Below are 25,804 nucleotides of genomic sequence, written 5' to 3'. Positions count from 1 at the left end.
ACCCAGTTGTGTGTTTCCACTGAACTGCAGTAGGTGCTGGGAAATGTGTCCTTTGTGTCCAGTATGAGGAGGGGCAGCACTATTGGTGAGCATTAAGTTCTACTCCAGCAGCTTTGTACTACGTCAGTTTAGCTTAGCTGGAACTACATTTCCCAGAATCCCCTCTCTCACAGGATTATAGGTTAATTTTGACCACAGCAGATATTTGCATGAGATTTGGAAGGTGGGAGTGAAGCAACAGTCATTAAGTTCAGAAGGAGTAGGCAACAGATCTCAGTGAAGCCTGATCTGCTCATCATGCTGGTGTGGGCAGCAGCCAGTCCACAGTCTTCCGTCTTCCAGTTCCCGTCAGATCGCCTCTTCAGCTCCTCGGATTCCTGGGTCAGATGCACACACATCTCCGTGGTGAAGGACACCTGTTTCCTTTTTATGTCACATGAGCTATGGAGTTTGGAGGTAGCGAGCGCTGGATACAGATTTTATCTTCATGGGTCCTAGTTTGTTCTTGCTCTCTCATGCCTCACACCCAGCTTTTCTTCCTGACCACCAGCCCCACTGACTTACCGTGACTTCAGACCCACCACCGATGCAGAAGCAGCAGCCTTCCATCTAGGTCTTCACCAGCTCTTCACCACAACTGCATGATGTCAAATCCTTAAAATAAATCTCTCAGTCCATGCCACCCAACCTGATTTTTCTTCTCCAATAAAGCCCTAACTGATATAAAATTCATCAGTATTTTTTACAGAGCAGAATCTAATTTTAAGGTAATGTGTTCACAAAATTTGTATTCGAATATACTGCCAAGAAGACCAGGATCACAAAAAATCATTTGATCCACATGGAAAGAGAAGGAATAGGTTTCGGCAGACAGAAAGGCAGACACAACTGTCCACAGTGAAGACAATTATAAAAACAAAATGAAAACCACAGTTGTTAGACCAGGCAGCAGCCTCAGAAGAAGCTTTTTCCGACACAAATAGGCTTGAGGAAAGGAGAACTTTGGAAGGAGGTGCAGAGGAAGCCCACACCTGTCTCCATATTTCCACAGCTGTGAGGAGGGCAACTCCACCTGGAGCTCATTTTACCCCAAGGACCACAGTGAAAAGAGAACAGGCTTATCTAGGAAATCCACATTGAAATGTAAAGACCAGAATTTTCTGTTAGATTGAGTCAGACAGGGCTCAACAACTCATCTCTGTTCTTATCAATTTTCTACCTTCATCAAATTTGGTCTGTTTCTTTGTTTGCCATGTGGTAGGTTCCAGGTGACATGCCAGCTCCTCTGCTGTTGGCAGGGATGTAAGGGAGGTTCCTGTACACAGATTTCTGGCCTGCAGTTGTGCTCTGAAGACTAGCCTTCCTAAGACTTCCTCAAAGCACTGCAGTGGACCGTCCAAGGCAGGGTGACTTTCAAATCCCCATCACACTCCCCTCCATGTGCATCCTCCCATCCTTCCAATTACTCTCATTGGAAGAAGAACTCATTGTCCAACTTCCCTCTCGAAACCTTTGCTCGGCTCCCAAACAAAACAAAACAAAAAAACGATTCTTGCCACACAGCTTCAAGGACACTAGAAAACGCCCATGTGAGCAGCAGAGAATTCTCTTCGTGGTTTGCATGTGATTCATGCAAGTCATTTTGATCTCAGCTGTCCCATGCTCTGGGGGTTAAGAACCAGGAAATCCTGGATGACCAAACGGCCTCTGCCCACGGAGCCCAGGCTGGGTATCAGCACAATGTAGATATACAAGTAGATGCTGGCCAACTGGGAATTTGGCCAACTCTCAGTAAACGCTGGACACAATGGTCCATCTGGATTAGCTCACCAGTGTGGTTCAAGTTGCTGAAATTTTTGTCCCCCGTGTCTCACTATATAAAATAGCAATAATAAGGACTTGCACACCAATGGATACATTATTTAGGAACGTTAAGAAAAGAATAAAGCACTTAAAGTATCACACACATACAAATTAAACAAATTCAATTTTATTAATAATAATTTATAAGTTATACTTATCTGGTCTTGATATGTATTAGAATCATGTTTTTTTGAGGCAAATATAGCATTCCTCTACTGCAGGGGGAAAAAAAGGCTACTGGTAAAACGAGAAGAGCTGATATGATAATTTTATAAATTATTCAAGTCTGTGGAAACACTCCAGTTCAGAGGTGAAACCTGGATTTATTTTCAGATTTCTCAAGTTTCACGTGCATTTTAGCTCCTCTGCTTGGTTTTGGTGTAGTGTGCTTTCTTCTACTAAATGGGGTAGCTTTATCAACAATTCTTTCAGCGATAACAAATGAGTGACCAGGGGCCCTCAACTGGCCGCAGACATTTTCTTCAAAGTGGAATTAGGTGTCAAATTTTGCGGTTAGAAATCTCCCCACATTAGCAGATGCAAACTACTATGTATAGAGTGGATACACGACAAGGTCCTACTGTAGAGCACAGGGCACTATATTCAACATCCTGGGATAAACCACGCTGGAAAAGAATATGAAAAAATGTGTACATATGTGTAACTGAATCACTTCGCTGTACAGTAGAGATGAACACAAACACTGTAAATCAAGTATACGTCTATGAAATAAATTAAGAAAAAAAAAGAAAGCTCCCCACTGGCTCCCCCCTCCCTACAGATGGTGTGCCCCTCACACGTGCCCGCATTTGAGCCATTTGCCTGATTCCTGTAGGCACCTGTGCTTGTGTTTAAGATGCCTGCTGCACCCCTTTCTGCATTGGATCATGCGTCAGGGCATCCTGCAACAGGTCTGTGGACAGAATATGCTGATTTGTTATTCTGTAAAGATTTAAGAAAGCTGGAGGGAACACATCTCTTACAGCTGCTCTCCACAAAGCCCTGTTCTTTGAATGTTTAAGGGTTATCTCTTGAGCCTGTAATCTGTTACATCATTATACCTGTGCAATACTGACTTACTCATGTCCCAGTCTACTGGGTCCCTGGGGGGCTAAGCCCTGTTAATCCTATTATCTACCCTTTATTCCTTCTTTCCCCTACTTACAGTGAAGTCCCAATCTGCACCTTCCCTCCCCAAGTCTCCAGATTCCCAGCCTCTCTGCTCAATCTCAGCCCTGGGGTGTGGGGGTGGAGGGGAGGCCCTACTGCATTACTGTTTATAATAAAACAACTATTAGCTAAAAAGAGCAGCTGAAACAATGAGCTGTGAGCTGAGAATATGGGAAAAAAGCAAACAATTAGTTCTGACTTGAATGAAATATCTTCCTGATTTATTAATAATCCACTAGAAACTGCATCCTCATCACCAACAGAAAAATCTCAGTATGAAAGAAAATAAGCCCTGTCTAACGTAACTTTTTAAAGTTAGTTTAAATATGATGTTTTACATGTGTAAAATTTATTTTTTAATATTATAGTCAAGACATACTTGCATGAAACTCTTGGGCCTCAGAATGAAACACGTAGGGGAATAAAATCCTTTTGAAATTAAAAACTATGTTCAGCAGAAACATACTTTTAAGGCAATATGGGTTTTAATAACTAAATAGTAAAACATCTTCCTTAACATCAAAATCAAAGATGATTATATTTTACTATCACTATATAAATATGAGAATGTTAATTGATACTTGCCCAGGTCAAATATTCCAGTTGCATTAACAAACATATGTAAAACAAATATAAATTTATAGCAAATGTCAAATTTTCCCATTATTATCTTCTCCATCATAAAGTTAATAGCCTTGAAAATGCTTTTTTTTGTTTGCTTTTGTTTATTTTGCTTTATAATCTTAAAGTATTTAGGCAGGAAAGAAAGAGAAACACACCTGAGAAATATTTCAATTGTGATTAAATAAGAGTCTGGTTAGTTGCAATCTCTTTTGAATACTTCTCACAGGAGAAAACACACGGTGACATGGTGATCTGCCACTCCACAATGGCTGGAGAGGTTAGGCCATTTCTTGATGGCAATTACATACCTAATGGCTCGTTCTCTACAAAAAAACGTAAGAAACGATTGGATAGTTCATCTGAAAGACAGGATGCGCTCATCTGTACAAATTAACTTATTTTCTCGATGCCGGAACATCCATCAGAAATATTTTAGTTTGTGCTAAACAGAGAAAGGTTCTGACATTGGGATATAGTCAATATTTACCACCTTTCCCTTCTTTTCCCTACCTGCAAAACTCTCTGCCTGATTACAATACTTTAACAGGTACTTTTCATCTAATACTGTTAATTAGAATAATGGTCTTGGATTCTTTTTTTTTTTTTAATGGCTACTTTGGTCTACTTCAGTTTTGGTAAAGCCATTAAAAAAAATCAACATATGATATAGTTTAAAGTATCCATGAAGCATTAGGGTTGAATGACAGTGGAATTTCACATACATTTACTGAATGCCTACTAGGTTCAAAGTTCTGTGCTGCATACAGATATATACATCCCAGTTTCTGAGCATCTCTGGATCATAACCTTTTGGCGACTGGTCAGGAAAAATACTATCATATCAGAGTGAGGAATTCTCCACTTGGGGAGGCATCTGGAGTGGAAGAGGAGGTGTACCAGCAGACTCAGTTCAAAAATTCATTGCTCTGGGTTTCAACAGCTTTCCTCCAAGTCTACATTTTAACAATGTGAGGAAGAAGGATTGGTTCAGGCATCCTTTATCATCTACCTGGACCATGATTTGAGAATTTTAGGAGCCAATAGCTTAAACTATATTAAAATAATCCAAAAGCTTTAAAAATGGTCACAGCAAATCCTGTCCAGAACTTAAACCTTGGTGGTAATAACATGAGAGTTTAAAAAAGCAATTTTTTGTTCTTTTGGGGGCAGCGACCAGAAGGTCAGCTTGCAGAGCAACTCCCAGAGTCTGGTGTCACGTGCCTTGCTCTCTTGCCACGTGGCAGTTCTCCTAACACTTTCATGATCTGAATTTTGCTTTGATGTTCTAAAAGCATGGTCTCTAAGAATAACACAAGCATGGCAGTTGTTTTTTCCCTCCACAAATTCTGGTTGCATAATTTAACATAAAAACAATTTGAGGAAGAGATTATTCTCTTTTTACATTTTGAAAAGCTCTTACTGATACAATTTAAAATATGCATTTGAAACGCTGCTTTTTCTTGAGTATTCAGTACATTTCTTGGATTTTTTCCTAAATGCAGGAATAGGATAAATAAAACCACTCAGTTCTTAAGCACAGCAAACATGAACCAAATAGCTTTTACTCCATATTTATAAAAGGCAATGCCACTATCATAAGTTTCTCAATATTTCCTGTCAGCTTTAAGCGTGTTCATTTATTAATCTCAATGTATTTTAATAGCATACATATGTTCTCAAAATTTTCTTTCCTGGGGTTTACTGTCAGCTTTTTTTGTCCCCAAACCTTTTAAAACCTTAAACATGACTTTAAACATGTTTTTAACAAGTTATACGAAAACCTCTTTTTGTGCTTCATATTGACAGAGCCCCTCTGAATCTGGGAGAAGGAAATCACTTTCCACTCGCATTGTCAGTCCAAGGGGCATAAGCTCCAAAGCATTAGTTCCTAGACCTGTCAATCCATTGTGTTGCACGTGATAAATAAGGAAATTGCCCTGTGACAGCTACGGTTTGGAAGCATTAACATTTTTCTTTGTGACTCATTTTTAATCTTTTCAGTTATTTCCCTTAGTAAAACTTAGCCACCAAAATATGACTTCCTGTATCACTGATCTATATGCCATAATTAAAAGAAAGAAATTCCAACCAACCATGACAAAGGTTGCAGTCAGCATTGAAGACAAAACGGACTCATCGATTCAGCCAAAGGTAGTTCTCTCCGCCCTGCATTCCTTCCACCCCACCTCCCGCTACCCTCTCCGTCCATTTGAGCCAGCGACTTCACTTTGCAGTAAGAATGCGTGATGCGTGCTTTCTAGCGGCTGCATTTTAAGTTTGATCTTCTCAACCATGAAAACACAGTTATAAATTGTTCTCGGAGCTAAACCACTCAACATCTTGGCACTTGGTTGTTTTTAACTTTTCAACAATAGGCACTGTTCACTCCCCTCCGTCTCAGTTCTTTATTCAGTGATCAGGCAGGACACTGATGAAAGGCTAGTCACGGCTGCCCCCATGGTATCAGTGTGGTGGCATGTGATGATTCACATGGGGTGTGTTTGATCCGAGAAAGCCCAGTCTCTGCTTATTCTTCCTTTGTTCTGTCATCTGGGGGAAAAGAGAGAGTGTGTTGAGCTGATTTTCTCACTCTTTCCTAGTGCTGGTGGGACACACAGTGTCGGATGAATATTTCTCAAGCATCTACTGTCTGTCCGGCAAGATGGAAAATGTTTTTATCAAAAAAAGGGAAAATATTTTTAAAGTGAATTTCCATAGGCAGAGAAACAGAGCAAACCCCTCTCTGTGGTTAAGAAAGAGGAACCGTGGTTCTTTTAAAGCAGCCCTTGCTTGTCACACACATATGATCACCTTAGTCATTTTAAAAGCTACCACGCTTACTTTTGATATTATTTTACTAATGCTAACAATTTTACACGATGAAGGGGTTGATTGTAGCACTACAATGACAGGTACTAATAACGATCTGCCTTTCTGGTGAATTTAGTAATTGCTATGATGGCAGAAAATACGACTGTCTATTAAAATGTCCCTAGAAGTCCTTGTCTTTTGGCATTTCCTCCTTCCTTCCCCGTTCCGTAGACGTGCCACGCACGATGGGGAGCTGTGATACGCAGAAGCAGCCTCTGCTTGCAGAGACGTGGTTCTTGCAACACAGCGTGGGCTTTTTTTAATGGGAATTTACAGTCCCCCGTGGACAACAATCTCGCTCCCGGGGGGTCTCCAGCCACGCCCCACTCACATGCCCCGCCCCCAGCGCGCTCACCTGCTCCTTGAGCTCCGCCAGCTGCCCGGACAGCTGCTTGACCAGACTCATGGTCGATTCCAACTTCTCCTGCAGGTTCCGAATCTCGTTTTGTTCACTGTCACCTTCATTGCTAACAAGGGACATGGCTCGCATCCGAGGAAACCAGTCCAAATTCTTCTCCTGAAAGCAAATGCATGTGAGGGAACGAGGGAATACATACGGAAGGGCTCCTGGAAGTCTGTGAAGAATGTTTATTATGTGTTCATTATTATTAGCACTTAAATCGACGTTTCTGAGCACACAAAGCCAAAGGTGCTCTTTCTGGTCAGGAGTGGGGCGAGGTTGAGGGTGGGTATGAAGTGGGGGTTAGACATCGGTCTTCTTAGATGTGGAACAAACTTCCTATGGGCTCCCAGGGAGGTCCTGGATAAAGTATTTAGAGCAGCGCGCGGAACCCTGAGGGCCGTCAGTGAATCCCGATGAATGGCGAGGAAGGGTCTGGAGGCCGAGGAGGGCAGATCCAAGTGTGTGTGTAAAGGTCTGAGCTGTTTATCCTCGCCGCCCCCAACCCCCACCCCCGCCCCGGCGCAGAGGAGAAAGGGGTGGCAGAAGAGGCGGGCGGCAAGAGAAATGCTTCGGTTCCGGCCGCCCCCGCTCCTTTACCCCCCACTTCCCCAAGACGGGCTCCCAGCGCCGCTCAGGGAAGAGGGAAGAGGCAGGGCACGGCCCTAGGTTACCCCGTCTGCTCCCTTTGGAAACATTTTATTACAGTGTGGGTGAGGTTTTAGAGTTAGACTTCCCCAGAGGGCAATAGCCGGTGCCTCTTCTGTTTTTCCAGGCTGACTGAGTGTAGGGCTGGGCGTGCGCATGTGTGTGTGTGTGTGTGTGTGTGTCCCCTCCATGTGGTAAAGACGGATGGTTAACAAGACACCCACCTCTCTTGAAAACTCTGCCTGATTGCCTGCCATCACAGAAGCACTGTGAATTACTTATGCCCTTTCAATCCTCAAAAGAGCTTGAGAGGTAAGAAACTGTCCCCATATTACAGATGAGAAATCAAGCGGCCCCAGCGGGCTAACTACCCTCATCGCAAGCTAGGAAATGGCAGAGCCGGGATCTGAAGGCAGGTGAGCCTTTCCACAATTGACTGGATATGTCAGTCTGTATCTCTGCCTATTTCTCTAAGTCACCTTCTCCCAATATCCCTAGCCGTGACCTTCCTGCGTAAGATTCTTTCCACACCAGAAAAGCCCACTGCAGTGGCCACAAAGACATCTCCCTAGAACAGGAGTCAGCAGAGTATTTTACTCCCTGAAGGGAAAGGGGAGTAAAGGCCCAACCTACCTATGTCTGCACCTCTGTCTAAACCTCATCTGGCCCTTGGATTCTTTTTTTTTTCCTTTTTAGTAGTTGTTAGAGAGAGAATAACACGTTCTTTATAGTTCCCTACCCCCAATGGCAGTGAAAAGGGCTGATAAAAGATAGGATAAAACATATTAAAGAGATTTACGTTGCATTTAAATAGCTGTAGCTAATCAGCATTACAAAGGAGAATGGTAACTTACTCTGAAGAGCAGAGTGACAGCCAGATTCATTCATTCAATCAATCCTTCAACATCTCTTGCCAGATATTTAGATATGAAAATCAGATAAGCCAAAATACTGCTCTCAAGGAGCTTGTGGTTTTAGGACGGCCCTCCACAAAAAGTGGCCTGGGCACTCTGCATATCAAAATCCCCTGGGGTTGCTTGTTAAAATCACAGATTTCAACCCCAATGCCTCTTACAAAATCAGAACCTCTTGGGGACCTGCATGATTCCTATGTGCACTAAAGTTTAAGAACTCTGATCCATGGAGGTATAGAAGATAAATGATAACTACTGGGGTAGTGGTAGGGTAGGGAGACGGAGTGAAGAGGAAAGATCTGAAATGGCTGGCATGAGGAATGGGAAGAGGAAGCCACATAGGGGCTCATTAAATGCTTGCAGGGCAGAGTGGGAGACCGTGCCTTGTAATGACTCCAGGAAAGACTGCTGTTCACCAACAGCCCAGGTGGGTGTGTAGCTGAGGCAGACAGCTTGACTGATCTAGGACGGTGTGTCCCTGGAATGGGTATCAGAAAGACAAAGGGATTGGGAAGCTGTGGATGTCAACAGGGCAGTGGCTGGAGTGGGGAGCACTAGCGTGTGAACTGGTAGGAGGGACGGAGAAGCACAGACCTGTGCTAAATGCTCGATAAGCACTTTATCCGTTCTACCATCCAATGGGCTCCAGTCCTCTTATCTATTTAGTATCTATGTTATTTACTGCATTACCTATTATCTGAATTTTACAAATGAAGACACTGAGGCTAGCAAATAGTTTAGCTGGGATCCCCACCCAGACCTGTCTGCATCCAGGCCTCCTGGCAAGAAAGGAGACTGTGGACAGCAAGTGGAATAATAATGTTTAAAATTCTGAAGGTAGAACAACTTCAGGAAATAAAAATTCCAGAGTGAAAAGAGCTGAAAACTGATAAAATATCACTGAATGTGAGGAGTTAGTATTTCACGGGCACTGAGTTTTAGTGAAGGAAGACAAAGAATCTCTGGAGATGGCTGGTGGTGATGGCTGCATGACAATGTGAATACACGGAATGCCACAAAACTCCGCATGTAAAATGGGTCAAATGGTAAAAGTGTATGTTATGTATATTTTACAAACCACAGATTTTAAAAACCACAACCTGCAGAGGCGAATCTTTTGGATGAGTCACACACAAAATCTGTGAATTCATCCTGACGGAGGTCAGGAGATGCGGTGGATGAAGGGGCTGCTGGTGGCCGAGGGCGAAAATCTGTGCAGAATGCACAGGAGTGACCAGCGGCTATCAGAGGACAGTGATGCGAAGGCTTGAAAAATGCATTTTCACATGAGGGTGAAGATCACATTTCTTGGCATGGGGAGTCGACTCTGCTGACTCTCTTCTGGGGACCTTCCTACGGAGGGGGCAGGAAGACAGGTAGCTGCCACCAGTGGGCTAAAAGACAGGGGACTCCTCCTGAGAGAGCCAAGAAGGCAGCCTTGTGGGAGAGGAGAGGTGGTCTGTATCAGGACCAGGATTCCAGGGGGGCTGATGGACCAGAAGGGTTTGAGAACCTCAGACAGCTGGGCCTGGGGTGAGAAGGTACCGGGAGACACAGTGATACTCAAGGTGGGGATGGTGAAAACCTCAGCTTTCAGAAAGTTTCCAGGAGAAACAGGGACGAAACACTGTTCTAATGCTTAGCAAAGAGACCATGGGTGAGACGGTGAAACTGCCTTCAAAGAAATGCTATTGTAGGTACCGCGGGGGCCGGGTCAGCCCAGTCCATGGTCTCTTGCTTTTGAGGAAACAACGGCAGTTCTCAGGGACCACTGCCCCAGCTGGTTGGGCCACGGGACTCTTTCCTTACACACTGTTTCTTCACTTGTTCCTTTGTTCAGCCATTCATTGACTAATTCTTCCTGTGTCGCCTATGTCTGTGCTGGGCACTGCGAAACAATAGGGAGCCAAACCCAGTGCAATTCTTGTGCTGGTGGAACCGATAGTCGAGGTGGAGAGTAAGACTTTAATCAGAGACGTTGAAAATAGTGACAAGCCAGGCTTAAGGGCTGGCCAGGAAAGCCGCCAGCTCTGTTGTCCTGTCTCCTAGTCCCTAAAAATCATTCTCTCTTCTAATCTTCTTTTGGTTTATCTCATCTTTCTTCCTTTCATCACCTGTATCCTCCTCTGTTTTGGTTGGTTTGCCTGATTCTCAGCCTTCTCTCTCCTGGTTTGGTGCTTCTGGTTTCCTTCCTTTCTTCCTCCGTATATCAACTGATCATAATCTAAGACTAAAATATAATGTGTCATTAAGATATTTTTTTTCAACATTGAATGCTTTCAGCTTCCTTTTCTTAATTTTTAGGAACTTGAATGTTTGCATCTCACTAAGATGGCAAAAAATAACCAAGCTAAATTGATTTTTATCCCCTTTTTATGAAAAAAGCCAGTCTTTTAAAAATAAATTTTTACAACTGGCGTTTCTTCAAATCAGTGCAGAAAGTATATTCTTTTCACCAAAATTAACTTAATCCAATAGAGTTCCTAGAATAAATGCTGCACGTGCTTTCTCACTAAAAGTGGTTTCCAATAAAATACCCCAAGGTTCCTCTCTATGTTCCAATGTCACAAAGAGTGGCTTCCACAGAAGGCTCAGCCTGAGCAGGGTGAGAAAGGAGAGTCCCAGACTTTCATCTGAGCCAGAACCGCAGGACAGACACCCCAAATGGTGACCGGTTAACAGGACACCACTTCCTCACTGCGTCGACTTGTAATGTGTCCGCCATCGATCAAAGTAGTTTGATATGATTTGCTACCTCTTGGCTCCTCACATATGTTACACACATCTCGTGATCACGCTCATGATTAGTAGATGCCCATGGTGACTTTGGTTAGTCAATATGATATCATTTCCTTATTTCACCAGGAATGAAAATGCTTAACCACAGGGTAATATAAAGTCAGGGAAGCTGCAGATTAACTGTTAGATTCTGAGGTTGCAATATATGGACCTAGAAAATTAGTGAGTGGGAATCCAGAGCTTCTCAAGGCAAAGCCCAGAGGTGAAGGGACAGAGAGCATGCCAGCCATAACCCTCTTGCTATCCCTAAATTCTAATAATAATGTATCTTTCTAGATGACTAGAAGACAGACTGAAGTGTGAAAACCTTTCAAATAGTCCTTTCAACAGTCAGATCAATTTGATTATTTAATTTCGTAGTTATTCAGTAAATGATTAGGTTGTCAGAATCCGTCAGAGCTTAGCTGCGCTATGTTTTCATATTTGTTCTTAAATGTGATACCCATTTGCAGGAAAGAGGCCATGCGACAGAAAGGACAGAGCACTGATCTAGGAGTCAGGACACCTGGGTTCTGGCTTTAGTGATATAAGGAGGGTGGCGAAGCCTTACTCTCTGAGTCCCAGTCTCCTCATCTGTAAAACCAGAATGTTACCCTGGGTGGGCTCTACGTCTCTTCTGGCTCGTCATTTGCGAGCTATGAATTCAAAACTTTAAAAACCAAATTGCTGAGACAAGCCCCAAACCCACCAAGTAAGCAAACAGAAACACAGTATTTAGGCTAGAAGCAACCTTGAAACCGCATAACCCAAGCTCGGCATATTACAAATGCCCAGTCTGAAAGCTAGAAAGTTTAGGTTTCCTTGAGGTCTTTCAACAATTTCCCTGCACTTGATTTCCACCTCTGGACAATTTCCTCCAAATTTACGGAATGGAATAATAGCTCTTATATAATCTAGCCCTGCTGGTGCTTAACTGGCAACAGGCTCGAGAAAATGTGAAGATTGTAATGATTCCTCTCTGTATCAGAATGAGATTGAAAAGTAGAATGAGATTGATTTCAGTGAGTCAAAGATTGGAGAAACTGTCTTATGTCTTTTTAGCTCTACCAGGTATACATTAAAAGTCATCTGGGATAAATTAGGAGTTTGGGATTAACAGATATACGTTACTATATATAAAATAGATAAACAACAAGGACCTACTGTATAGCACATGGAACTATATTCTATATCTTGTAATAACCTATAATGGAAAAGAATCTGAAAAAGAATACATACATACATATATACATACATACATTTATATGTATGTATATGTAACTGAATCACTTTGCTGTACGGCTGAAACAGTAAATCAACTATACTGAGATTTAAAAAAACGTTAAAAAAAAGATTAAAAAACAAAGTAGCCTGCACGTAAGTGAAAGAGAAAGCAAGCACTGTAGTTATATATCATAGTAACAATCCCACTTGTTGACTGCCTGGCAAGTGTCAGGCACTTTAGTCATGCTATGGCTGAAATCCAGAATGATTCCATAAGGTTGAGATGTTACCATCCCCATTTTACAGATGATAGCTGAGGCAGGAAGAGGATTAGTTACCTGCCAAGGCCACACAGGGGTTGTCAGGGACTGGGCCAGGCTTTGGCCTCCACTCTGTGCGACTGGAAATCTTGTGCTCCCTTCCCTGCACTGGACTATGTCTCCACTTCCAACGGAGACGCCAGTGCTTAGATTCTGAACGTGTCAAAGAAAACAGAAACTACAAGGAGAATTTAGTTTATAACTTGAAGCCCCCTGATTACTTCTTCTGGGGATATGCTAAAGGTTTATTCATTGAAAATCAGAAATACAAATGCTTTAGGTATTGTATCAGAGATGCAGATGCACACACTGTGGAAACGGGCTGACAGACCCTTGACATTCACTGCAATTTTGCAGAGTGCTCTAAAACACTGCTCACGAGGGGGACCACAGCGACCACACCACGCGTTGTATTGTGTGGTACTGGAACATCAATAAACCATCTAACGTGTACCTTCACCTCTGCTTCCAGACTCTCTATGCTTAAAATACACTGTCACAAGACCATTAGCAAAGGTTTTTCTCGGTTACCATCGTCTTCTAAGCCGTAAGTTTATACTAAATTTTCCATTCTAAAATCATACGCAAAGCCTCCTAGGCGGACCAGTATAACCACCTCCCCAAAGCCTCAGTGGGCCCCACTGCGTTCCTCTTTTTGCACGTTCGGCTTGAAGACGTCAGCAGAAACGGCTCTCAAAGGCAACGCCAGTGACACTAATAATCCCGACTTACTGGAAGTTCCCTGAGGGAAAGACACCATTCCTGCCTTCCTGGAACTTCAGACCAAGGACAATATCTGGAACAAGGATTCCTTCTGAAGTCAAAGCAAGCGTGTTGGCTGAGGGGAAGCGCTTCAGGTACCCCATCCCTGCCTCTGCTCAATGAAGGAGGGGCGTGGTGGGCTTCCCACCCTCCGGCCAACACAATGGCCTTGCTGGCAGGTGAGACATTATCTCAAAAACGTAAGGGACACCCACAGCACTGGCATCCGGGCTTCCTTGTTCCTAGTGAACACCCCACCTGGATGTGACACGTATTGCTCCAGGTGGACAAGAAAAAGGTTGATTCTCACAGGGGTTCAGATGCAGGCCCTGGATTATGAGGAAGGAAGGATGAGCTGGAAAGCATACTCTTGTCTGACAAACATTCAGGACTGGAGGTGAGAGACAGGATCCAGCTGTGTCCTTTGAAATTAAAATGCGATTCCTGAATTGACAAAAAAATGAAAACCCTGGCCACTCACTCTAAAAAAAGGGAGAGAAGAAGAGTAAATTTTGCTGCGTTAGAAAAATAACAGGTCCCAGGACCACGAGCTTCATTTGCCAGCCCTTAACTAACTGCATCTTCCTTCCGTCTCTCCCTGTTTATTCTGCATCTGTATCTTTCTTCTGCAACTGAGTTCCTGCAAATTCAGTAAAGTACCATATTTGTGTGGATGGAGAAGTTTATTTTTATTTATTTTTTTTAGAGATTTATCTATTCTTCCCCATTTACTAATCTGTTCAATATTTACTTATATCAGGACGGACTCATGGATATGTATTTTGTCTGTTGGGTTCTAAGCCACTACTACTTTATCTTGTCGCTCCATTTTTGGCCAGTGAGAGCTCTTTCAGTTGGCTCCTGTGCACGGACAGAGAAATTTAAAATGTGTTAGTTATCCAAGGCAAATCTGCATGGGATGCTTTTGTAAAGCAACAAATCCCTTTACAGTGTCATTGTCAAGCCTTAAAATATTTCACAAATCTACATGCTTGGACATCAAATTTGCATTATGTATGTGAAAGTGGTTAGACCCTTACAGAGCACTAAACAGACTTCAGGGATCCTTGGACTGCTGAGCTGATCACACAGAGGTTCGAGCCTGTCCCTTAGAGGTACCTAACACATGCTCAAAAAGCAACAGCCCCTGGCATCACTGCAGTGCTCCTGCTGGCCCCTTTCCATAGCCCCACCTCCAGGGCATCGCTGCTGGGAAGGGGACTGCTGGCTGGGGAGCCCTCCAGGGATAAGACCTATTTAATCTAGTCACTGCTCCCAAGGCCAGAGAGAAAAATAGGTCCAGCCAAAGCGCCGATGAAGGAGGGTGTGCTGGGATGAAAACGACTTAACGGGGCCACTGATCTCAGCAGGGCCTCAGGCTGGCAGTCAAAAAGTTACAGCTGGGAGGGACTGGACGCTTGTTTTACACTCAGCACAGCCACCGTGGGAGTGGCTGACCCGTTCCCAGCACAGGGTGTGCAGGAGGGCATCAAGGCCTGGCAGGCTCAGCTCCTGCAGAGCAGAAAGCCTGCAGGCCCCGCCTTCTGTGGCTTCCTCACCTCAGGAGCCAGAGTGAAGCGGGTGAGGGTGGACCCCACCCTCGGCTGAAAAGAGGATCAAAACAGTTCATCACACTTCTACATAAGAGTGTCAGAAAAAGTGTTGGGCTCTGGAGTTTCAGACTCATGGGTGGAGATTTCTGTCCTTAAACATTTCCAGACGGGCGGGGGAGCTAGGTGCTGGTAGAGTCAGACATTAATGAAGACCTCGGCCTCCTGTAACAGGCAAGAGGCACTACATGCACTAGGCCAACCAGAAAGTCACTGCCTCACATGGTCTACGTGCTGGATGGTGGGCCCCGGCCATTTGGGGGTGGAGAGAACTGTGCTCTTCAAGGCCTACCTATCCCAGCAACCTGAAAATGCACTGATTTTGAAAAGCAGGGCTCTCAGCAGTGACCTGGAATAGCTTTGTGCCCCTGGGGGGTGAGCAGCCGGTCTCATCGCAGACCGCAGGTTGGACCGTGAGCAGAGAGCACAGCCCTGGAGTACCCACCTTGCTTCCTGGCTCGATCCTCTTCCTTCCCTCTTTCCCAGTGCTCCCCCTCAGCTACGTCCTGTCTGTCCACGAGGCAAAGGCAGGGGCTGCACGTGGAAGTGAAACTGCTCGTGGGTTCTCTTTGGCTCTCAGTCTTTTCACCCCGACACACCTAACCATGTCCCCTGGGTGTCTACACAATGCATCAGCTACATCAGCAAATGGAGGGGTTCTGATGTGCTCTCAGCTCACAGGGCACCCAGGGAGGGATCCACACTGAGGAGAGAGCGTGGTCCATGGCTGGGAAGGTCTAAGAGGGCCCGGACCCAACCGCAACTCAGGGGCTGCTGGGAGCTGCAGCCCTCTTGTCAATAACTAGCAGGGCTGCTAGGCTGGAAACCAGGAACACTGAGGGGCCGAAGGGCTCTGGCTGTGGGGGCGGCTGTGCTGCGGGGTTGCTGGAGGCTCCGGGCCCCTCCTTGAGCACTGACCAGGGTGGGGAATCCCTCAGAGAGAGAGGGCAGTGGAGCCCAGCACCTCGAGATGCTTTGAGCCATCGGCCAGCTGATTCCAAGACACACAGCAGCCGCAGAGGCAGGGACTGAAACCCAGTCAAAGGTCTGATGATGCAGTGATGGGAGGCCCGTCTGCCAACTGGCTGTGAGCAATGGAGCAACCAAAGGGCCTGCCTGACACTCGCCCAGATCCCTATTGCTGTTAGTATTCTGACCGCAACGGGAAAATAAATAAGTAAAGCTCGTGTGACAGAGACTGCTGGGGAACGCCAGGCAGCTCCAAGGTCCTACCTGTGGGCTTCCTTAGAGCCAGGCATTTCCCTTCCTGTTTGTGGTTTTCTCTTCCTGGCAGTTCATAACTCCACTTAATCTCTATTTTTATTCTTGGGGCTTTAACCCTTTCTTAATCTTATTATCTGCTAATTTCCATATTTACTCTCATAAGTTTCTCTCTTGGCCTCTTTATCAGAGAACATAAATATTTATTTTCTTCTGCAAATAATCTCAAGTATGAGCACTTGCAAGTTTCACTGGGATAGAAAGAAACTGGTGATTTCTTCCTGGTGAGGTTGGGGCAAAGTATTTTGCACAGAGTATTGAATACTCAAGTGGGCATCTGTCCAGCTTCTGGCTGCCTGACATCTGACGTCCTTCTGTGCTTGAGGCAACCTCCACTGGAGGCCATGGTGGAAGGCTGGGTTGAGCGTCCAGATGTGGAAGCTGAAAAGACTGATACCCTGACTGCCTCACCATGGCACCTAGAGTGCAGTCGCATGACCTGAGAGTGTGGCCCATCGGTTGCTCCTGCTTGAGATTTTGACGTGGAACAAGGGCTACCAAGAAGCAGAATTCCTTTTGTTCATAATGGCTGAAACAGTGACTTCTGGCTGCGGGCCGGCTTCCAGGACACAGCAGCAGTGGCAGTGGCGCCTTCCCTCCAGCCCGCCTGGCCCCAGGTGGGCCTTTCTGGCCCCTCACTTTGCTTGGATTCTGACCAGCTGAGCCTGGTTGTCACTTTCCTCTTCATTCTGCACATTCCCCTTCCACAAATTCCTTTTCCCCCTAAGACAGCCAGAGTCAGTCCCTATTGTTTAAAGACCCCCAACTGGTGCAAGTGTCAAGTGACTAATAGGGCCAGGTGCTAATTTAACACTGGCCAATTTTGTCCAGAATAAAGATGATAAAACTTTAAGCTAGAATGACTAAGGTCCTTATCTAAGTCATACAGCTAACTAATTATTACATAATAATCATATTTAATAATATAATTTTGGGATAATTATTATCATACCATAAATCAAATATCAGTCATATCATAAATGTCAAACATAATTAAAATTATTAATTAATTATGGGGTCATCAATTACACAGAGGAGAAATCTGTAAATTGTTTAGTTTATAAACCCTTTAGAGGGCAGTATTTCTTATTTCTTCTTGCATCTTCTGTTTCTATGTTGTTGGCGCTTGATACGTATTGTTGGTAAAATTGGATCGATGATTAGGAGTTGTATGTGGTACAAATGACTACAGGTAAACACAGTAACCTGATGTTTTCAATAAGGCATATTATTACTATGAACAATTCCCCTTTCTTTTTGTTCTTTACTAATCCAAAGCAAAAAGACCTCCTTCCTTTCTTCAAATACATGTAATGAGCATCTACTATGTAGTCAATACTGTTCCAAGCTCTGGCTAAAGCAATGAACAGCTCCGAAAGTGTCCTTGCTCTTCTAGAGCTTACATTCCAATGGAAAGTGAACGAAGAGGGGGGGATGAAAATAAATGAAAATTTCAGAAAAAGGTACATATTATGAAGGAAAAGGTGGTGTGAAACATTGTCTTTGGAGAGAGGGGGCTACACTAGACTGAATAGGCCATAAAGGTTACTCTGAGGAGGTGATGCCTGGCTGCTGAGAAGGAAATAGCTCTGCACTGAAGTGATGGGACAGAGTTTCAGGCAGAGGGAACAGTCATGTAAAGGCCCCAAGGCTCGAAATGAGGTTGGCATATTTGAAGAAGAGAAAGAAATAGATGAATAATAAGAAAAAAAATCAAACTGTAAAAAAAAAAAAAAGAAAAAGAAAAAAAACAGAAAGAAGGTTGAACTGGGAGTGAGAGACAGAGCGTGGTAGAAGATACCACTGATGAGGTATCAGAAGCAGATCCAGTTACCGAGAGGCCTGGAGGCAGTGGGGGCCAAGGAGGATTTTGGCTCCCAAAAGAGGAATGGCATTTCCTCGTTTACAGCAAATACATACACATATATACACGTACATACATACATAACAATAAAGTTAAACAGAACACTTTGGCTGCTGCATGAAGAACAGCCACGGCAGACTCCCATTTAGAGACCACCATCTCCAGGTGGGCATTCACAGAGGCTTTGGCAAGGGTGGCAGGAGTGCAACACAGGGATGTGTTACCACAATAATGTCAGCCCTGGGGGGCTGTGAAGTCAGCAAATGAGTGTTTGGAAATGCATACTTGACAGACAACACCTTTTCCTGGAGGATAAGATTGCAGTCATGGAGCTCAAAATATTTGGTTTGCATGATTCATGTGAACAGACTGACTGGCTAATTCAGCCCCTGAATGGATGACCGGGCCAGAACTCCACAGCTATTCTCCCACAGAAGAGAACTGGGTTGTGCCCTTGTGCCCCACCTCTGTGTTCGGTGACGCCACGTTGGCAGCCTGAAATCAGCCACGGTGGGGGCACTTACACCATGGAAATAGGCAATGAGACCATCAGGGCTTCCTCGCCACCGCCAAAATTGGTCCTTAAACATTAGCACACTGCTGGAGAATGTCCCTTACTAATAGAGATGGAGGAAGCCTTAAAGACAGTTTAAATTAAACCACCAATCCTAAAGTCACAAATCAGAAGGTCATGGCAGAACCAGGATGACAATGGAGGACTCCTGATACGTCAAAGACACTCCGACCTTAAAAGTCTCTTGACCTTAGAACGTGTCACCACCTGAATTTTTAAGTTTACAGGGTTTATGGGTTAATCTTTTTTTTCTGAATCTTTTAGTTACTCTGTATTTACACATGTGCTTTGGATATTACTCTCCTCAATTAGGACAATGGCAAGCATGTTTAGATGAACATCATCCTGTTCTTTAAAATCAAAAAAAGCCAATAATGAAAACAAACAAAGGCAACTTACATTTCAATACTGTTGACAAAGTGCTAAAGATCAACAGCAAGTGGTGACACTAGACTCAGAGTGGCCTGAGAAGCAGCGGATCTGAGAGGTTCTGGCTAGACTCTTACAGAAGGGTCCCCCACACTTCACATGAGAGTCTGAATATCTCCATCCTTTCATCTTCTAAAAGCCACCTTAAGAGAGGGTTTCAGATTTTCAAACCATGCTGAGGTTCAAATAGCACAACCATTTTGTGCTTTAATTATAAACAATAATAATTTGGCTCAGTGCGTGTTTCAGTGAATCGACAACTTGATAAATTTCTATCTAAAATGTAAATCAAAGCCTTTCTTCCTAATATTTTGACAAGACTCTCCCGAAATTTCTCTCAAATATCATCAGCATATTCATTTCCACTGTAGGTGAATTATTAGGAGGAGAATTAAGAATAGCACATCTATTTTAAAAATAATAGTAAATTTATATGTAGAGCTCAAGGAAAATTTTACATACACATACAAATAAAATGTCTATACAGAAAACATATTTCTAGAGAAAAAACATTCCCAGAAATTTTTTAACATCAGAGTCAAATGCAAGAATACTGATGGAGATGTAGAGAAAGGACTTGAGGACACGGGGTGGGGGTGGGTGGTGAAGGGGAAGCTGCGATGAAGTGAGAGAGCAGCATTGACATATAAACACGACCAAATGTAAAATAGCTAGTGGGAAGTTGCTGCATAACATAGGGAGATCAACTTGATGATGGGTGATGACTTACAGGGCTGGGATAGGGAGGGTGGGCGGGAGTCTTAGGTGGGAGGGCATATGGGGATATATGTGTACATACAGCTGATTCACTTTGGTTTACAGAAAAAAAACTGGTACAACAGCGTAAAGCAATTATATTCCAATAAAGAGCTTAAAAAAAAAAAAGCAGATCCTAGGATTTTCTGTAATAAATGATCAATTTATTAAGTAAAAAAGGCTGTAACCCATTAAAAAAAACCAAATGGAATTAAAATCTATTTTAGTAACTCCACCTGTTACTGTTTGAACTTCACTGCCTTTTATATTTCACATATATGTATGTGTATGTGTATATACACAGCACACATAGGCTTGTCTTGAACAACGAAAAAATGAGTATATCTTCTAAAAGACTACTTAAATTCCTTCTCTGAAACAAAAAACAAAAGAATGCTCTTTTTTTTCCCTCCCTTGAGAGCAAACTCTTTAATGAATGGTCGCCAGATGTCAGAATCACACACACAAATCAGTGAAGGATCCAGCACGTGGTTCTCTTCGAGGGGCTTGATCTGTCATAATCTGATTAGACCGAGTTTGCAGTCAGCCAGCTCACCAGCTGATGTTCTTACACCAGCCCCTGACATTAAGACATTTTATCAAATTGTTCTTTTTCTTGCTCGGTTTATCCTAAAGCCTTTCCCCTTATCTTCAAAATACTACCCAAGCAGAGGAAGAGTTGGTGGTCCTTAAAGTGTGTGTGTCCTGGGCTAGCAGTGTTAATATCAAATGGGAGACAGAAATGCAAATTCTCAGGCCACACCCCAGACCTGCAGAACCAGGAGCTGGAAGGCTGGCGCCCAGTAATCTGTGTTTTAACAAGCCCTCTAGGTGATTCTGATGCATGCTAAAGTCTGAGAACAACCGCTTTAAATAATCAAGACCTAACCAGTGATATCTTAACATCACTAACCATTGGATGAACCTTAAGGAAAATCCTTAACTGTACTCCTGTTACACACTGAGTAATCACATAATTTGTAGGCTAAATAGGGACACATTTGAGCATGAAAGGAGTGTTATTAAAAATTGTGCAGAGACAAAGGCATGACCAGGATTGCTCCCGTCAAAACCATGATCCCTCTGGTTTCCATTAAAACTCGGACTAACATTCATGGTATCTGGATGAATTAGTTAGGAGAATGAAAGAGTTCCGTATCTGGGCAGCCTGTAGATTAGGAAACTGCATTTATGTACATAAATTGCTGAAAGGATGTTTGTGAGATATTACCTACTATGAAGTCATATGTATTTTGGTCACTTGTAAATTGCCTATAAAAATGGGTTTTGATATATTTTTCATGGGAGTAGTCCATACCTGCCACTCTCTTTTCATTATTTCCCATTCTCTCTTTTTCTCTTATAAGGTGGATAGATATTAATACTCCCCTGAAATTTGTCCTTGATTCCAATGACCTTCTCCTAAAAAAATCCAATTTTTTTCCTTTAGCTTTTATCATCACTGGCCTCTCTACCAGTCCCTGAATTGTTTCAAAAATCTATCATGAGGAGCTGGAGCATGGTCACGATCAAGATCTGGAGTGGCTTTTCTTAGGTCAGTCTCCCAAGGCAATAGAAATAAAACAAAAATAAACAAATGGGACCTAACCAAACTTACAAGCTTTTGCACAGCAAAGGAAACCATAACAAACGTGAAAAGACAACATACGGAATGGGAAAAAACATTTTCAAATGACGTGACCAACAAGGGCTTAATCTCCAAAATATACAAGCAGCTCATACAACTCAACAACAAAAAAACAAACAACCCAATCGAAAAATGGGCAGAAGACCTTAAAAGACATTTCTCCAAATTAGATACACAGATGGCCAGTAGGCACATGAAAAGATGCTCAACATCACTAATTATTAGAGAAATGCAAATCAAAACTACAATGAGGTACCACCACACACAGGTCAGAATGGCCATCATTAAAAAGTCTGCAAATAACAAATGCTGGAGAGGGTGTGGAGAAAAGGGAACCCTCCTACACTGTTAGTGGGAATGTAAGTTGATACAGCCACTATGGAAAATAGTATGGAGGTTCCTCAGAAAACAAACAAAAAAAGAGCTATCATATGATCCAGCAACTCCACTCCTGGGCATATACCCAGACAAAACTATAATTCAAAAAGATACATGCACCCTTATGTTCATAGCAGCACTATTCACAATAGCCAAAACATGGAAACAACCTAAATGTCCATCGACAGACGAATGCATAAAGAAGATGTGGTACATATATACAATGGAGTACTAGTCATTCATAAAAAAGAACAAAATGATGCCATTTGCAGCAACATCGATGCAACTAGAGATTATCATACAAAGTGAGGTAAGTCAGAAAGAGAAAGACAAATACCATATGGCATCATTTATACATGGAATCTAAAATATGGCACAAATGAACCTATCTACAAAGCAGAGACAGACTTATAGACATAGAGAACAGACTTGTGGTTGCCAGGGGAAGTGGGGGAGGGAGAGGGATGGACTGGGAGTTTGGGGTTAGTAGATACAAACTATTACATTTAGAATGGATAAACAACATGGTCCTACTGTATAGCACAGGGAACTATATCCAATCTCCTGGAATAAACCATGATGGAAAAGAATATTAAAAAGAATATATATATGTGTATAACAGTCACTTTGCTATACAGTAGAAATTAGCACAACACTGTAAATCAACTATACTTCCATAAAAAAATAGAAAATAAAAAAGATCTGGAGTGGCTCTTTGGGTTAGCACAATACAGAAACCTAAAAATAGATTCAGAATTGGACCAAGATAATGTGCTAGCTGGTACCAAAGAAATCTTACTCTCAGGTCAAACTTTTTCATTAGCGTCAATGAGCTAACATTTCTTCACTGATATTTTTTGCATAGGACATCATGTGGATTGAGGGATGCTGAATAAAAAACTCTGAATTGAATCCAAACCAATATGTTTGTCTGAGATGAGGCAAGCGGGGTGTGATGTCCACATGGGGGTGACCTCTAAGTTGGACAACAGCTTTGCAGAGTATGGCAGTGACCACTGTCTAGCTGGCTCTGGGACTTAGTACAACTGCAGGATGGTACACACATTGAAAAGAATTTTACCAAGGCTGCCAATGTACCAAGAGCTGGCCAGCTGCATCCAAAGATGTCATCCTGAACACAGGGAGCCCAGCAGGGTAGGTGATGACACATAGCTCTGCCCAGCAGCAGCTGTTAAATGTGAGAAGAGGACTTCCCAGATGGCACAGTGGTTAAGAATCCACCTGCCAATGCAGGGGACACAGGTTCGATCCCTGGTCGGGAAGATCCCACATGCCGAGGAGCAACTAAGCCCGTGTACCACAACTACTGAGCCTGTGCTCTAGAGCCCGCAAGTCACAACTACTGAGCCTATGTCCTGCAACTACTGAAGCCCGCATGCCTAGAACCCGTGCTCAGCAACAAGAGAAGCCACCGCACTGAGAAGGCAACACATACCGCAACGAAGAGTAGCTCCCACTCTCTGAAACTAGAGAAAGCCCACGCACAGCCACGAAGACCCAATGCAGCCAAAAAAATTAAAAAATTTAAAAAAATGTGAGAAGAAATGAGGTCATCTCAAGTGGAATGGACAAGGGAAACTTCGAATGACGCCAAAGCTATGGGCTGCCCAGGACATGAGTGAGGCTGGGAGAAGAGGAAGGTGTACCAGAACACCAGAGCATGGCGGCTCTTTTTGAATAATGACTGTTGGCTGATTATAATGATAAGATGCCACGTCAAAAAAGGCACAGGGTCTTGGTGAACAGGAACTGCAGCCATAGGTCAGAGAGCAGTTTGACACAAAGGCAACGTGGTAACAATCGTTGATCACGAGGTAGGTGTTGCATTTCTAATTTCTGTGCAGTTTCACAAACTCCCCATTTTTCCAACTGAGGCTATTTATGCGTTTTATCCATTTTTACATCTTTGAAACATTTCCCTGATTATTTGTTTTTATGGAATGCCAATCTGACACAAGACTTCAAAACCTAAAACAGATGCTGAAGCAATGCCTACGTGTAAAACTCATTTCTGACACATGATGGAGCTAGTCGATGAAACTCCGTGATGCCTGGTGATGATTGGCTGCTGCACACAGGTGCTCCGCGTTGATGAGAACTCAGACACTGTCCTGAGACGTTTTATGATGAATACTGGCTGACTTTTAAATTGCCTCCTCATTTAGGTGGTACACATCTCAAGAGCTGAAACCATGGATATATCTATATGTATGTGGCCCCGCTAGTAGCACAGGCAATTTCTGATCTCATATTTCTCCTCCGAATTACTTCCACCCTCATTACCCTTTTTCCCACTGCCAACTGACCAATCCCAGGCCTGTCACTCTTCTTGGCTGAGTCACTGTTCTATAATAAAGAATAAAGCTGGTCTTGGTCTTTGCCTGGTTCTCAGGGCGAGACTGTACATCCTTGGAATTTCCCCAATGAGAGAAATGTCTTTGTTATTCACAAACCCCCTGGATCACAGCTGAGTTTATGCTAATGAGGTGACTCCAGGTGGGCCCCTGTAAAGCTTCAAGACAGGGACCACCAGAAAGACCAAGCACTCCTGATTAGAGGGTTGGGACTCTGAGCCAGCCTGACCTCAGGGGCGGGGAGGGAGGCTGCAGATTGAGTTCAAGCATGTGTCCATGATTCAATCACTCAGGCCCATGTAAAGAAAGCCTAGTAAAAACTCTGGGTGCTGGGGCTTGTGGAACATCCTGGTTGGATGTGCGGGGCAGGTAACACACCCTGTTCCGTGGAGGGGAGGGCATGGAAGCTGAGCTCCCTCCCAGACTCTTTCCCTGTGTCTCTTCATTTTGCTGGCCCTCCTGATTTGCCTCCTTTATAATAAAACTGTAAACATAACTACAGTGTTTTCCTGAGTTTTGTGGGTTGTTCTGGTGAGTTATTGAGCCTGAGGGGGTCATGGGAACCCCTGAACTTATAGTATGCTGTCAGAAGTGTGGGTCACCTGGGGACACCCAAAGTGCAGTTGGCATCTGAAGTCCAAGCAGTGTTGTTGGGGACTGTTCTCTCTGATTTACAGGGTTTGCACTGGCTCTGGGTGGTTAGCGCCAGAATTGGATTGCAATGCCCCTAGATGGGACAGCTGGGGTTAGAATAGGCACCAACCCTGTTCACCGCCTCTGGCTGTGGGCCATGTGGCCATCAGTGGCTGCAGGCAGCCAGAGGGGCAGGGTGCCCTGGAAGCAACGGTGAAGAAGCTGCAGGACAAGCACTCCAGGTAAACTGGGCCAGCTGGACCTCAGTTTTGCTAATTGTAGCTGGTTTGAGACATATATATGTATATATATATATATAGGATACTTGATTGGACTGTTTTAAAGAGAGCTGCAGAAAGACAGACTATACCCAGAAACACGAGCTATATACACATTTAGGATATGACCATGCAAGGCAGAAAGATTTATCCAGGGAGTGTTTATGGAAAAAGAATAAAGCAAAAAGGATGCTGCTGGATTGCCATCTTAAATAAGTACTCTCTTTACCTCTTACCTTCTGCTTGAGGGATCAGGAGCAATTTGAAATCTACCAGCCTATGAATGTTCTGTGAGTTGAGCTCTCTACCCCAGTATGTTCTACCCATTTCCTTGTCGGGAGTGAATTTCATGTATGAAAACTATTGATAACACTGAATCAAAAAGGGAAGGCACTGATAAGTTT

At 43.6% G+C, this 25,804-nt stretch overlaps 1 protein-coding gene across 6 annotated transcripts in view; it reads right to left on the bottom strand.

Moving 5' to 3' along the window:
* Positions 1–1,976: 1,976 nt before the first annotated feature.
* Positions 1,977–25,804, bottom strand: part of ITPR2 (inositol 1,4,5-trisphosphate receptor type 2) — a 489,465-nt gene continuing 465,637 nt past the window's right edge. The window contains exons 56-58 of one of the 6 annotated variants that reach the window (XR_009048516.1): positions 6,884–7,045; positions 5,751–6,207; positions 1,977–3,980 (exon numbers count right to left, since the gene is read on the bottom strand). Coding sequence is in view for 4 of the 6 variants with exons in the window: in XM_057703556.1 (XP_057559539.1) it covers positions 6,121–6,207; positions 6,884–7,045 (249 nt within the window). In the remaining 2 variants the exon portion in view is untranslated. Of the gene's footprint in view, positions 6,208–6,883; positions 7,046–25,804 lie in introns of those variants that run through there. The other 5 variants (XM_057703556.1, XM_057703555.1, XM_057703557.1 and 2 more) reach the window with 5 other exon arrangements.

The sequence above is a fragment of the Hippopotamus amphibius genome, chromosome 12 (assembly GCF_030028045.1).
Source record: "Hippopotamus amphibius kiboko isolate mHipAmp2 chromosome 12, mHipAmp2.hap2, whole genome shotgun sequence".
Classification (NCBI taxonomy): Eukaryota; Metazoa; Chordata; class Mammalia; order Artiodactyla; family Hippopotamidae; genus Hippopotamus; species Hippopotamus amphibius.
The sequence above is the reverse complement of the archived record's forward strand: the minus strand, read 5'-3'. Positions and strand labels throughout refer to the sequence as shown.